The following is a 15,067-nucleotide window of genomic DNA, read 5'->3' on the forward strand; positions in this document are numbered from 1 at the left end:
AAATATGTCAAAATAGTTCCCTCATATTTCCTTCCTGGTTCCTGGTTGGTCATTTGAGGTCATTGAATGATGAGTCTTCTCAGTTGGAGTTTGTCTCCATCTTGTGTCTTATAAAAGCATAACAATACTAAACAATTTCAATCATTTCCTATATATATATATATATATATGTTACATACATATATATATAGTATATATATACATACATATATACTATATATATATATATATATACATATATATATATAGGAAATATATATATATACATACATATATACATATATATATATATATAAAAGATTAGTTGCCACTGTCGTTCGGTCCGGGTTTCAAATCTTCTGAATAGAATTGAATGTTCTTCCCCATGCTTGCCTGGGTACTCCAAATTTCCTCCCACGCTCCAAAAACAAGCAGGATAGATCAAGTGAAGACTCCAAATAGTTCATAGGTGTGAAAAATTTGTGTAAATAGTTGTTCGTCCAGTGACCAGGCCAGGGAGTGCCCAGCCTCTCACAGCCATGCAGCTTACCTGATCTTAAAATTCTCAAGATCAAATAAAAAATATTACTTGATATCCACAATATATAAATCAGAAAAGACAGTATACCTACATTTCTGATAATCATCCAATATTGATCTTGTGCTGCAGGGTCACATAGTCCTTTTTCTTTTCTTTTTTTAAATTGAGTTATACAGGTTATAGGTAACATTAATAGTTAAAAAAAATAAAATTAAAAGAAACACACACTGTCGGTCTTTTTCGGATCACAAAAAAAAAATTTTCATCAAATGTGCAGTCATTTTACGCAGTGTCTCTTGCATATGGATTGAACAAAGGGGAGAATCCGGCTTGGTTCAACAATTTTTTTTTAGCATTGCACAGAGGCGTAGCCAGGAATTTTTCCAGTAGGGGCGCACGCCCACAGGAAAAAAAATCGAACATCACCCACGCCGTTCGCTGATCGCTAAAACAACATCCGGGTCCGGGAGACAAACGGTGAATGGATAACCATTGCACATAGAATAGCGCAAGCACATTCGCGCAAGACCGAAAGAAAAAAACGGCATGAAAATGAAGAATCGAAAAAGCTCGATTTTTTTTCAACCGGGGCGCAGGGAGTCCTAACCGGGGCGCCGCCCCGGCTCGCCCCGGCTTGGCTACGCCTCTGGCATTGCATCTAATCATTGCCATGACATTCATTGTCCATTTTCACATGAACTATATGCACTGCATGCATTCCATTATTGTTTGGGTTACAGTATATCTGTTTTATTATCCCAGTGCACGATGGTGGCATTGGCGGGGTGAAAATGATCTCTCTCAGCTTGACTAGCCAAAAGATGAGTTTCCCACGAGTCATGAGCGTGCTGATACTGACCAGGTCAAAAAGCAGTGAAGGAAAAACACTGCCTCTGACTGAGAGGAATTCACTTTGCAAAAAAGTTTACACAAAGTGTCGAGCAGCTTGGTGAAGACAACATACATTGCTATAAGACAAGCATTCACATCAATGCTGCTTTTGTGTGAATGTTAATAAACAGCCAATTAATTCAAGTACGTGTAGATGTTTTGATTAGCGGCGTGTGTTATTATTATTCTACATTGAAGAGCAGTGTTGTCGCTCAATGGATTTAAATTCAAATCACACTCCCGGCTTGACGCTGGCCGTGTGGCCACTTCACTTCCTTTCCATGAACTATTCAAGATGTTCCAATGCAAATGTAATGCAACTTTTCTTAGCATCTTTCTGCTAACTCGTTAGCCTGCCCAGTACTTCTTGTTGGTGACCATACTTCGCGGATTTCACTTATCGCGGGTGGTTTTTGGAACCAATTATCCGCGATAAACGAGGGATTACTGTAGTTACTTAATATACTTAAAACTTAACTACTGAAAATACATGTTTAAATTAATCCATTATCCAAACAGCTAATTAGAGGTAATGATGGCAATCCAGATGCAACCATTTATGTTACTTTTTGGAATTCACACCACATTTCATAAATGTTAAAACATTTTCACGAGCAATTTCATGTAATATTTCTTTCCAAAAGAGGCATTTAATGCATTACTGCTCAACTATGAATGACAGTTTTGCTAACCTCATGTAGTACCAATAGAGGAAGTGGATGGACGGATGGATAAATAAATAAAATAATAAAATACCTTCGGTTGACTGTGAATATTTTTTTTTAAGAGGAAGCTTACTTGATTGCCAGTAGAAAGACCAGCTCATAGTCAGTGTAAGGGGAAAAAACATGGTACTGAAAATATTTTTTTATATTGTTTGCTCATTGCACAAACAAAGTGGAACAAAATTTATTTCAGGTCGGTAGCCAAAGAATAGCCCGTTTCCTAAATAAGACTTTTTTTCCCTGCAAATCTCATGGAGAGACATAAATTCAAAAGCCAGTAATGCTTTATTAATGTTGAAATGTTGTATTGTCAGTCAACAAAAGTACTCAAAAATTGCATCACTAGGAGCTAGTGCCACGACAAAGTGAAGGCTTGTCATGCATTTTAGTGTAATACTGTGTTATCAAATGCATTTCAGAAAGACGTGACAATGTTTTTACACTAAACAATGAATACAACCAAATCCCCATCAGTAATAATAATCCTGGGGTGATGCACATTTTACATAAATGGTTTCTAAATGGGCGGCTTGGTGACGCACTGGGTAGCACGTCCGCCTCACAGTTAGGAGGGTGCGGGTTCGATTCCGCCTCCGACCCTCCCTGTGTGAAGTTTGCATGTTCTCCCCGGGCCCGCGTGGGTTTTCTCCGGGCACTCCGGTTTCCTCCCACATCCCAAAAACATGCTTGGTAGGCCGATTGAAGACCCCAAATTGTCCCTAGGTGTGAGTGCGAGTGCAAATGGTTGTTTGTCTCTGTGTGCCCTGCGATTGGCTGGCAACCGGTTCAGGGTGTCCCCCGCCTACTGCCCGATGACGGCTGGGATAGGCTCCAGCTCACCCGCGACCCCCGTGGGGATTAAGCGGTTCAGAAAATGGATGGGTTTCTAAATGAAGACAATGAGAGAGACCATGGGGGGGATACTAACTGGTTGACAGTGCATTGGCAAATGAACCACCCCAGTCCACTGGCTGTGAAATTTTTTTTTTTATTGAAAAGTAGCAAGCGTTTTACCTGTATTGATTTTCTGTAAGAAATGAAGACAACACAATAATTTTCAGAAGAAAATGTCTTTATTTCATATAAGAAAACTAAAACCAATACATAAAAGTAATTTTGAGTTGAAAAAGCTGGTTAGCTGATCAACGCTCAAGAGGTCATCACAACAGTAACAGGTGAGGCTGGATCCTCTGAGACTCACATACTCTGAGCCAGGTGAACGCGGTAACATTATAACAGAATTACAAAAAATTTACAAGAGGAACAGGTCAAGGGTTAATAAAATTAAAAAAAAAGACAAAAAAACTATATGCAGCCTATTTTTTTCTAGAAATAAATGTATGTCCTTAATTGTCTGATACAAGCGCAGCTCAAAATGTATTTTAAAAAAAAGTAGACTGACAACATAATGTATTTAATAAATACCCCTAAATCATAGACATTCATTAACATAAAGCTGAAAGACAGTCATCCGTATATACTGAACACATAAAAATGGGAATATTTCGACTATATACAGTTAAAGGGAATTAAATTGACCTTCAAGATTTACAGTGCAGTGGGGTGGCAGATTTCCATCGTCACACTTGCACATTAATATTTGGGTGTCATCTCTCACAAATCATCTTACAAGTTTTAAGACAAACAGATATCAGTTTAGCATAAGCAGAGCAAGAGGAGCCATGAGACCTAAGTTGTTGACCCGGCTGGTCCACCGATTGACATTGTGAACCAAGTTTGGGCTTTTATGCTTCACGATGTTGACGTTGGCACGGCTAAGTGAAAACCGCTCCTTTTCTTTGGTTAGTAGGCAAAGAAACAAATCAGGATAGCAGCTATGAGTGGCGAGAGAGTGTGAATGCAACAAAAATGAGAACAGAAATAGGCATGAACTGCCAAGCGTCAAAGCACAAGCTTACGATTCCGTGTATGCTAAAACGAATAGATGTTTGTAGGACGGTAACAAGAAAAGCTACCACTTCAACACTGATGTGATTTTTCAATAACGCAAGTGTCACATCATGCTTTTCACCAACCAGAGGAGCTAGTTTCGACAAAAACTCCCAGTGTCATTTGGAGACTATTTAAATGGATATTTAATATGAAAAACTACCTTTGTCTGGCTTCAAAACTACAAAATTCCAACTTTTGAAAATATTTCAGCCTTCCTTCACTGTGACCTTCAGTAAAATGACATCTATACATTCAACAAGTCAAACAACTATCAGGAAAGCAAAGGACTCCCTATTGATATTTCGATACAAATACTGGGTCGAGCTCATTCAGGCTTGAACAATTTCTCTACTAAACCTATTCAACCGCATTAAATATACTTTGACATATGTGAAAGGGTCAATAAAGTTAGTAACACCAAATCATAAAAGAACAATCAAATAAAAACTGAAAGTCACTGTTAGACTCAGCCTAAAAAAATATCAAACATTTCAACAGACAGCAAGCAATTTGCTTAGTATGTTCTATCATTTTGTAATCGTGCAACAGGAATGCGCTCAATGATTAAATTATATCAGTATGTACAATTACTTCAAGTATGCTTTTATGGGCTGGGCGTGGGTTCGATGATAGGCGGCACAGGGGCACTGACTGGGATGACACCAGTGGCCAGGAGGATGATGATGAGCACGATGATGAGGACGACGACCACGATGGCCACGATCAGCTTGACATTCTTCCACCAGTAGGAGCGAGCCACTTTATGAGACGTGTGCTTGAAGTGCTTAGCCTGCACACAGGAGGACACACCACACATTTCATGCTGTGACAGCGCCTGCGTTTACGTGTATGAAATTCCTTTAATATGATCACAGTTAGGATTAAAATTGTGATTGATGCACTGTTTTCATGGACAGTAAAATATTGAGACTAAATATGAAGACTCAGTTTTAGAAAACTGGTGAGCCGTGATTGGTTGTGACCCGATACCTGGCAACTGTGATGTTATTTTCAGTCAACAGAGAATGGCAAAATGGCCACCCACTGACATGGATAAAAACAGGTGGATTTTGCCTGTTTAATTCATATTTCTCAAACAAAGCATGAATCAGAACGGTGCGCATTAACAAGTTACATGACAATGGCACCAAATACTCATGAAATGTATGTTAAGTTTTGACTGATGACAAAAGTAATGAAAAAGTACGGAAAAGGATTAGGGCCAGTGAAGAAAAAAAAGAAAAATGGGGTGACACTATTCTGACCTTTTTTCTCAGAATTCTGACTTTAAAGTCAGAATTCCCACTATTCTGACTTTAAAGTGAAAATTCCCACTTTCTGACTTTAAAGTCAGAATTCTGACTTTATTCTCAGAATTCTGAATTCTGAGAATAAAGTCAGAATTCCCACTTTAAAGTCAGAAATGTAAGTAACTTTCTAATGGACGAAAAATCTAATGAAAAATTGTCTGAAAAATCATTATTCTGGCATTTTGCAAATAATTTTCGTCCTTCTAACTGATCTAAAATTGGAAAGATTTAGTCTGATTTCACGTCAGTAAACTTCCGGTTTCAATTGTATACCGTATAATAAAAAGTGCAGGAAAAGAGGCACTGAATAGTTTTAATTTGTAAGCTGTTCAGCGTCTTCTACAACCAAAAACAAAGAAGGTCTATGCAAATGCAGTTATATGTGGCTCTGTTGACTTGTAATTCAGGTTTGGCTGATAAGAATCACTGTCGTCACTGGCCGTTTTGTTTGTGAATACAGTCCACAAAGCAAATACCCATCAATTTATTTCTAGAATAAAAATCCTAAAAAAGACTGACCCCATCTTGCAGGTCCTCCGACTTGCCCACAAGATCATCCAATCTTTCCCCTCGGGCCAGGATTCGGTCCACATTCTGTGTCATGATGTTTTTCACGCCATCTACTTCATTTCTTAAGGCGGCCATTTTATCCAATGACTCTGGTGTTTGAAACTCACCCCCTCGCTCCTAAGCACAGAGTAGGAAAAAATGTTAGTCATACATTGAAATTGGCCCATCATGTTTTGAGTGCTGATGTTAAAATGCTCTCACACCCAAGCTCTACTATCTCCATGATATTACCAGCCAATTAGGTCATAGTTACATAGTGATTTATGTTCGCAGATGATATGCATGACATTTCTCGTAAGAACCACCTCTCAGCACAATGGAACCTGAAACGTAAATTGGATATACTATATGTGTTGGTGCAGTGTTCCTTGACCTGAAAAAGGCTTTTGATACTGTTACCCATGAAATTCTTAATAGACTTCAATTTCTCGCCCGAGGCAATTCAGTGGCTTAAATCATCCTCAAGAAAATAATGTGTACAAATTGACAGTGTCTTGGATGTCTCTGTTGGTGTGCCGCAAGGATCAATACTTGGTCGCCTGTTATTCTCCCTGTACATAAATGATCTTCCCAAAACATGTAATAACGTGAATTTTTAAATGTATGCAGATGCTGCTAGAAATTACATTCATGCAAGGAATGTTAAAGAGTGTTCTGACCTCAGCCATGGAGCAAGTAATGAGATGGCTTTTTAAATCATGTTTGCTTCAAGTCACGTCCAGTCCAGTCCAGTCAAGTTTATTTATATAACCTTAAATCACAATGCTTCTTAATTCAAAAAACAACAACAGTCTGTTTGATGTTTTCAAAGCAACCAAAGGAAATAAAAAGTTCCGGAGTATTCTTAAGAGAAGAATTACAACTTGTTTTTTTTTTTTTGATCAAATACAAATAAAGTCTTTTTTTAACACTTGGTGCTGCCAGAATGGTTCTCCATTCAATGTTTTTTCCCCTCATATTGAATACTGCATCACAAATAAGTGAGTAAGTAAGTGAGTAAGTACCGTAATTTTCGGACTATAAGTCGCACCGGAGTATAAGTCGCACCAACCATAAAATGCCCAAAAAAGTGAAAAAAAAAACATATATATGTATATAAATCGCTCCTGAGTATAAGTCGCCCCCCCACCCAAACTATGAAAAAAACCGCGACTTATAGTCCGAAAATTACGGTAAGTGAGTAAGCGAGCGAGCAAGCAAGCGATACTTGGAGTTTAGCACATTGCGTCGATCTTAGCGATGTACAGACTAAAGTCCAACTAAAGTAGGGGAACTTATATGACCATGTTATTATACTTGTCGTCTGACACAGACAGATGGGTTGAGGTTGTATGTTCTCACTGCTTGCATGCTTTTTCTCAGGGTACTCCAGCATCCCCCCACATTCCAAACACAAGCATGATAAGGGTCAGTGAAGACTCAATAGTCCTTGGGTGTGAATGTGAGGCTGAATTGTTGTTTGTCCTTTTATGCCTGGTGATTTGCTGTGCACCCCGCCTTTCCAGCCACAATTCGAATGAGCAAAAGCAGTATTGAGAATGCGTCAATAAATGTAAATGATTTTGATTTGGTCTGAACAAATTTTAACCATCCAATTTGTCTATTTATTGAGAAGACTAGAAGAAGACGAGGCCTTTATTATCATTGGCAAGTTGCCATTTCCCCCCTTGCTGCAAAATATTCATTAACAATATTGTACATAAAGAATCTTAATTAAATGCAGCCATTGAATGGTCTGCTCAATCTTGAACTAATATTTATAACATGCAATGTTCTTGTGAGATTGCAACTTCACCTGAAGTCACGGTTTGTTTAAAAAACAAAAACAAATAAAGTGCAGCATGAATTAACTATTTGACGAGCTCCTTATCAATTCCATTGCGTCATGCAATGCATTCAAGAAACCGACTGGCATTAACATCATTAGCATGGATATAAACAGAGCTAATATGCCACTCCTGTGCTTATGCCATACAGTGATTTCAAAACAAATACAGGCAAAGTGTTGCCATATTCTATGTTCATGGATGGCCTGAAAACTTAAATATCAAGGATGAATGAATTTATACTGATAACACACACTGGGCATAGACAAAAAAAAAAAATTAAGCTAGTTTCATTCCACCATCAAACACGGCAGAGAGTTTCACAATGGACCGAGGTCACTGTCTGGGCCTGTACCGGTCATTCGGGTTTGGTCACTGCAATGTTCTCAACAATCTGTCATGTATTTTTTATTAACTTTATTTACAGCTCAGCACATACTACATAGTATATAGGTATCTATTTTTAGGAATCATCTGATTGATTAGATATTTTGCCAAATAAGTATTAACATCAGCAAAAAAAATCTATTATATGGCAGGTCCAACTATAGACCCGAGGTTTGGTATTTAATCAGAGTCCAACTTAAGGCAGCAGTAGTTTTACGTTATATAGTGCATAACTACACTTGCGTTTCAATAATGTTAATGCCAAAAACTGATGTGCGCCACTTTGTCGATCATCAAACTTAACACTAACTGGTTCTTTTTGGGTTAATGCCAATAATGGTTAACTTATTGTTACACTTGAATAAATTTTACGAATGTTAAAAAAGAACTGCACAGTTATTATTGAGATAGTTTGTCTCAAGGATGTATTTGATTTTCCTGTATTTGTCATGTGAAACATTGTTTAGAATTACAAAACAAAGGGCCACTAGCATCGTGGTACGGATTGCCCTCTACCTTTGAGGTTAATGTTTGTTTTGCACGTTATCAATCTCACAACAGGGTTTTTAACCCTGTATTGGCAAGCTCGTTCTTTGTTTTGACTGGTTGACAAAAACACTTTCAAATGAACCATTTGGCATGTAGACAATGTAGACATGCACATGCTGATGCCATCTCAGGTTGGGTCAACAGCAAGTAAGGCAGTGACCTCACACAACTATGGAGCGATTACAGAGCAGAAATATGATAGCAGTCTGGCGTTCCATTGTATACAGACAGGTACCAAGTCTCATGACTCTCCATTGTACCGTAAACATTACGTCTCTAGGAAACAGGTTTTGCTGCATCACTTGCTGTCCTCCACAGCTTTCTCTACCTCCCTGTCAATGATTTTTTCCAACTCGCCCAGTTTTCTTGTTCATGTCCTTTCATTTATTAGTTATTCCGTCAACTTTTACACTCCGTCGAGAACAATTCTACATGGTCAAACGTTCCTCAGTCTAAATGCATATTTACTGTTGCTGCTTTCCACTGAAGTGCCATTGGGGCAGAACAACAAACATTTGAATTATCCATGGAAAACTCACCGACACTAGTTTTCTCATTCCAAGAGATTTCAGAAAGACAAAAATGTTTGACCAATGAATCAAATAATACATTTCCATAAACATCAACTTCTATGCTTTTTGGTGACTATACCAGTCTCCTTGTACAGCAGACATGATATTTTACAACCAACTCATAACAAAAAAACCAAAAACAAATATATTAGGGATGCACCGAAATAAAAATTCTTGGCCGAAACCGAAAACCAAAAATGAGGAAACCAAGGCCGAAAACCGAAAACCGAAACACCGAAAGAAATGATTATGCCAGTTATTAGAACCACAGCATTTATGGCTACATGTGTACTAACCTCACTAAAATCAAGGCATTGCAATAAACCAGTTACAAAAGTATGAAAATATTTATTTAGCACTGACATTACAACAATGCACAATATAAATTCAAATTCAAAAATAAAATGAAATAAAAATAAAATGTTTAACTTGACCCCACTCATGTGTACATTAAATAATAATTTACAGGCTTATAACTGACTGGCCTGCTGAAAGACTGTAAAATTAAATATGTTCTCTTGGCAGAATCACTGGAGAACTTTCTTGCCTTTTCAAAAACGTTTGCCACAGACGGAGTGGGCGTGCTCGGTGTCAGTTTCCTTTTCTGTGTCGCCTTCTTCTCATATTCAGAATGGCGATCGGGATGTTTGGATTTCAGGTAATGAATTAAACCCGACGTGGAGAAACTTTTTGCAGATGCACCACTCTTGAAATTTCAGCATTGCATGTTTTGCAAATCGCTATCCGTGGGTCTTTCTCTGAGATAGTGAAATCAGTCCACACCGCAGACATGCTGGCTCTTATCCCGTTTTCTCGCGTGCTGGCTGCGCTGTTTGCTCACGTCATCACAAGTTTCGGCCGTGTTGTTTCGGTGATTTAGGTCTTTCGGCCAAAAACCGAAAATGCACTTTTGGGTCATTTTCGGCCGAAAATTTTCGGTGGCCGAATTTTCGGTGCATCCCTAAAATATATATATATACATATATATATATATACATATATATATATATACATATATACATATATACATATATATATACATATATATATACACATATATATATATATATATACACATATATATATATATATATATACACATATATATATATATATATACACATATATATATATATATATATATATATACATATATATATATTTGAAATTATTAAAAAAAAAAGAAACCTGAAACATTTGGGAGAAAAAAACCCTCAAGACTGAATAGACTGAAAAACCTTAGATCAGGGGGTCCTGAATCCTGGTGCTTTGGGTCTGGTTTTCTGGATGTTTTCTATGTCTCCCTGCTGCAACACACACCTTATTCAAATGATCAAGATTGTCTTGGATTATTAATGATAGCAGCACAGAGTGTCCCTGTCCCTGGAGTCAACAAGACTGTTTGCTGTAATATCTTTACAGATCCATGATCATGAGTCGATCTGCAAATAATGACATTACAACCAATCATAGATGGTTTGCATGAACATGCAATATATCTGCCAATCTGATCAGATCTGTGTAAAGTCTATTATACGCAACATAAAAACCAAAATGTGAGAAGGGAGATAAAAATAAAACATTGAGATACTAATATGGCTGAGTTCAGACTTTTCCGATTGAAACTTGTGTTAAATGGGAGTCAACTCATAACTGCCACCATTTTTAGTGATTGATAAACTGATTGATAAACCCAATTCACGTTCTAATGTGTATGCTTATACTTCCCATCTTACAGTACAAGACATGGAAAACGTGTACAGCATCATTTGTTCAAAGGTCTCAGTCAGAGTAGGGCACAAATGAATTTCCGAGGCACTAAATATGCCATTAATTAATCGGAGTGAAGACAGTTTGTGAAGTCAAGTGACTTAATGGTCTCTTTTTTATTCATACAAAATGCCGTAAGTGGTGTGAAGACTTGTTTAATTCATTGTCTCTCTGTTGCAACATGCTGATGTTGCAACAGAGAGACAATGAATTAAACATTCATTGACACCTTAAGGTCAGACGCCACTTCTCTGTGAAGATATCCTGTTTGAACCATTTCAATGAATATATGTATGGTAAGGTTGATCAATTGTTAGATGGTCTCATATCAAAATGTGAACAGAATGACAATGAGGACCATTTAAATACCAATTCTAATTGAACATGGAACTATAACGTTGAGTTTGTCAATCAAACATGTACATTACGACTTTAGGCTCCTTGTGAGAGAAGTTGTGCAAAACCTAGTGAAGAATTGTACATGTATTAAAATTTTAGAGAAAGTTAAATTATGTTTACATGTATAGGTACCATTTTGTTTATCCTGACATCACCTTAAATTCAAGTATCACTATACTTTTTGTGAATAATTTCCACCGTGGTACATACACAGAGATGGTACTCCAGCATAATCACAAGTATTTCTACTTATTTGGAAGCCTAATGTAATTATGATACGCCCAACTCCACTCCTGTGATCTGTAAGCAGCAAGTCAAGGGTGTGCACTGGTTCTTGCCACGTGAAAAATGAAAAACAAGATCTCATCGAGGGTGCAGCATTTTCTGTGTGCAAATTCACAGGCTGTGTCCTGCAATGGTCGTTTATTTCGGCTGGTGATTAGTGTCAAAAATACATAAAGCCCGTCCAAAATGACCACGGTTTATGCGGTCTGCGGCGGCTACACGAGGAGGAGCCTTTGAAGGCGTTTTTAGTCCCAGCCTGCTAATTGTTTTTCCAGAATTTGGAAACCAGGTGGGAGTGGGTCGCGCTGGAACTGACGTCATGCAGCCTTTGAATTGGACATGAGCTCACCCAACTGAGGACAAGCGCTGCAAAAAACTTGATGAATGTATATTGTAAATGCCCAATTTTTTTTTCAATTTGTCAGTGTTTCTAATTGCAACCCTGCTTTTCATCACCTAGCACACAGATGTCAAACTCAAGGCCCGGGGGCCAGATACAGCCCGCCACATCATTTTATGTGGGCCGCAAAGACAAATTGTGCATCAAATTCGTGTGTCATTACTAGAATTGCAAATCGTCCTCACTTTTAATAATATCTTTTTTTTTTTTAATATTTGACCAGTTTTTACTCATCTGGCTTGAAAATTAGTTTATTTTGTAGCTTTTACTGTATATAATATGAGGTGCTCATACATTTATTTGGACTGACAGTCATAATGGCCCTCCGAAAGAAGCTATGACTACAATGCGGCCCGCGAAAAAATGAGTTTGACACCCCTGACCTAGCACATTGGTGTCAAACTCAAAGCCTGGGGGCCAGATACGCCCTGCCACATCCTTCTGTGTGGCCCACGAAGACAAATCAAATTCATGTCAGGACTAAAATTGCAAATGGTCTTCACTTTTAAAAAAATAGATATTGCTAGCGTTTATATTTGCAAAATATTTGAACATGTTTTACTTGTTTCAAATTTGAAGACTAGTTAATCAATTTGGTGTGTCGTCTATACTGTGTATGAGGCATTCATACATTTATTTGGGTTGACAGTCATAATGACCCTCCGAATGTAACTATGACGACGATGCGGCCCGCAACAAAAAAAAGAGTTTGAAACCCCTGGTAGCACATGTCAACATCCATCTGTCAGCGCACATACAGTACAGCCTGCAAAAGGCAGCAAAACAAAGCGGATAGCGCATACTGTATGTGGGACGACAGGAATCTGCCATTCTCCTTTCTCCCTCAATCCCTCTTCTCTGAAGAGTTTTGTAATGTGAAACATTTCAAACAGCACATGCCTCTCAGACTGAGTCATGTGCTCCTGTAGAAGTGATACAAAAGGTATGAGGCATTTTGAGTTTGAAAATCATTGGGCCATCCATCACCCAGTGTTTCATGCCTTCAGGACACACTGCATCGTCATCCAATGGCATCATGGAACGACCAGTTTGGCTCACTATATTATGAGTTTCTTTATCACCAAAATTAAAAAAAAGTGCATCTGCAACTTTCCCCAAATTGTTTGCTAGTCAATAAAACAATGCCATTAACTTAGTTCCATGCTGATTAGCGACCCTTATTGGACGTTTTCAAGAAAAACAAAAAGATGATAGTGTTTACGTGGAAGCTATATTTTTTAAAACAATTTAGTAAAAAAAAAAAAAAAAGTTCCGACGTGCAGTTTAACGGGTAGAATTGAATGCTCCGGTTGGTAGTGAAGCGTCCTGAGGCCCAGGTACGGGAGTACAAACAATTTAGTAAAAAGACAAACTTTAACAAAAGTTATATGTCAGAATCATACATGAAGACGACAAATGAAACTCGGGCAACGATTCTTACAACGTAACCACGTCCAGAACACTAATTTAGTGTCAGTTTAGCACGATCAAATAAATAGCTTGCTTCTCGACAAGGAAATGAGAACATGACGTTCAACAGGCAGCTATTTTGATGAGCTTTCTCTTGAGTGCGAATAAAGAGATCGGCTCGGAAACTTGTTTCGAACAAACTGTTCAACACTTTAAGCAAATAAAACGATTGCGTTTGTAAACAAACACACACAATTGCAGATAACGCCAACGTACAAAACCCAATTTCTTAACCGGAGTAGTCAAGCGTCGAATATTCCTTACCGGATCATAGTCCATCTTGTAGCAAAAAGTGCCGTTTTCACCAAACACAAGCGAGACACAGTTCGTACTAGCTTTAATTCTTCAGCGGCAGAATCACTTGACGAAAGAACAGCACCCTTCCCCTTGTTGAACTTCCTGGTTGTGTTATTTTTTTTCCGTCTCATTTGAAACTTCATTCCTTCGACCCGAGTGTCAAGTTTGCAATATTACTCACTGACTGACACGGGTGGTTTGTGTGTTATTACTGAATGAAAATAGCATCACAGTCCGCTTTAGTGCTTCACTGCTCCCTGAATCAAAGAAATAATTCATATTGTTCATTTCCCCATTTTATTTCGTCTGGTTGCAACGTGCAGTACTGGCATTCAAGTAGCAGCTTTTCTGTCATCAAATTCCAAAACATTTCTACGACTTCTTCATTGTCACACGTCACATTTTTTAAATGATAAATCAATTTATCTTGGCTGCAAGTAAAACAATATTTATTTTTTTATTTTGAAGGCCCTGTAGTGCCTTTCCTTTATTGACGTCAGTGGTACAACCCAATGACGTCATACTCCGCTGTTTCCACCGTGCGTTATGACAATCATCAGGACTAGTAACTATTGAAAAAGAGATGTACCATTCTTTACAGAACTCCAATGGGTAGCCTACACGTTTTGACTCAATAGCGCACATGTATCAAACTCAAGGCCCGGGGACCAGATACGGCCCGTCACATCATTTTATGTGGCCCGCGAAGACAAATTGTGCATCAAATTCGTGTGTCAAATGCGCATATGAAGATTACTAGAATTGCAAATTTTCTTCACTTTTAATATCTTTTTTTTAAATATTTGACCAGTTTTTACTTGTCTGATTTGAAAACGAATTACTATTTGTCAGTTTGTTTTGTAGATTTTACTGTATATGAGGTGCTCATACATTTATTTGGGTTGACAGTCATAATGGCCCTCCGAAAGAAGCTATGACGACAATGGGGGCCGTGAAAAAAAATGAGTTTGACACCCTTGCAATAGCGACTTTGATTCAATTTGAAAAATGACCCTACACCAGGTTGTCTCTCACAACTTCGTCTTGTTGAATGTCGGACATTCATTACAGCAGTTCCTGTAGCTGTGCACACTGACGTCATGTCACGTTCCACCCAGCAACCAGCACCTGCCCCGACAAACC

At 38.1% G+C, this 15,067-nt stretch overlaps 1 protein-coding gene across 1 annotated transcript; it reads right to left on the reverse strand.

Annotated features, from left to right (window-relative positions):
- Positions 1-3,187: 3,187 nt before the first annotated feature.
- Positions 3,188-14,087, reverse strand: vamp8 (vesicle-associated membrane protein 8 (endobrevin)). The gene is made up of 3 exons (XM_037258821.1): positions 13,892-14,087; positions 5,919-6,086; positions 3,188-4,879 (listed from the first exon to the last, which is right to left on the reverse strand). The coding sequence occupies exons 1-3, from the start codon at positions 13,904-13,906 to the stop codon at positions 4,694-4,696; spliced, it is 369 nt and encodes a 122-aa protein (XP_037114716.1). The 5' UTR covers positions 13,907-14,087; the 3' UTR covers positions 3,188-4,693.
- Positions 14,088-15,067: the final 980 nt, after the last annotated feature.

This window comes from Syngnathus acus, chromosome 9 (genome assembly GCF_901709675.1).
Source record: "Syngnathus acus chromosome 9, fSynAcu1.2, whole genome shotgun sequence".
NCBI classification, from domain to species: Eukaryota; Metazoa; Chordata; class Actinopteri; order Syngnathiformes; family Syngnathidae; genus Syngnathus; species Syngnathus acus.

Excerpts from the sequence above, each read along its gene's own strand:
- vamp8 (XM_037258821.1), bottom strand. Across the intron at positions 4,880-5,918 it reads CGGAGGACCTGCAAGATGGG|GCTAAGCACTTCAAGCACAC; the intron begins GTCAGTCTTTTT and ends TCCTGTGTGCAG.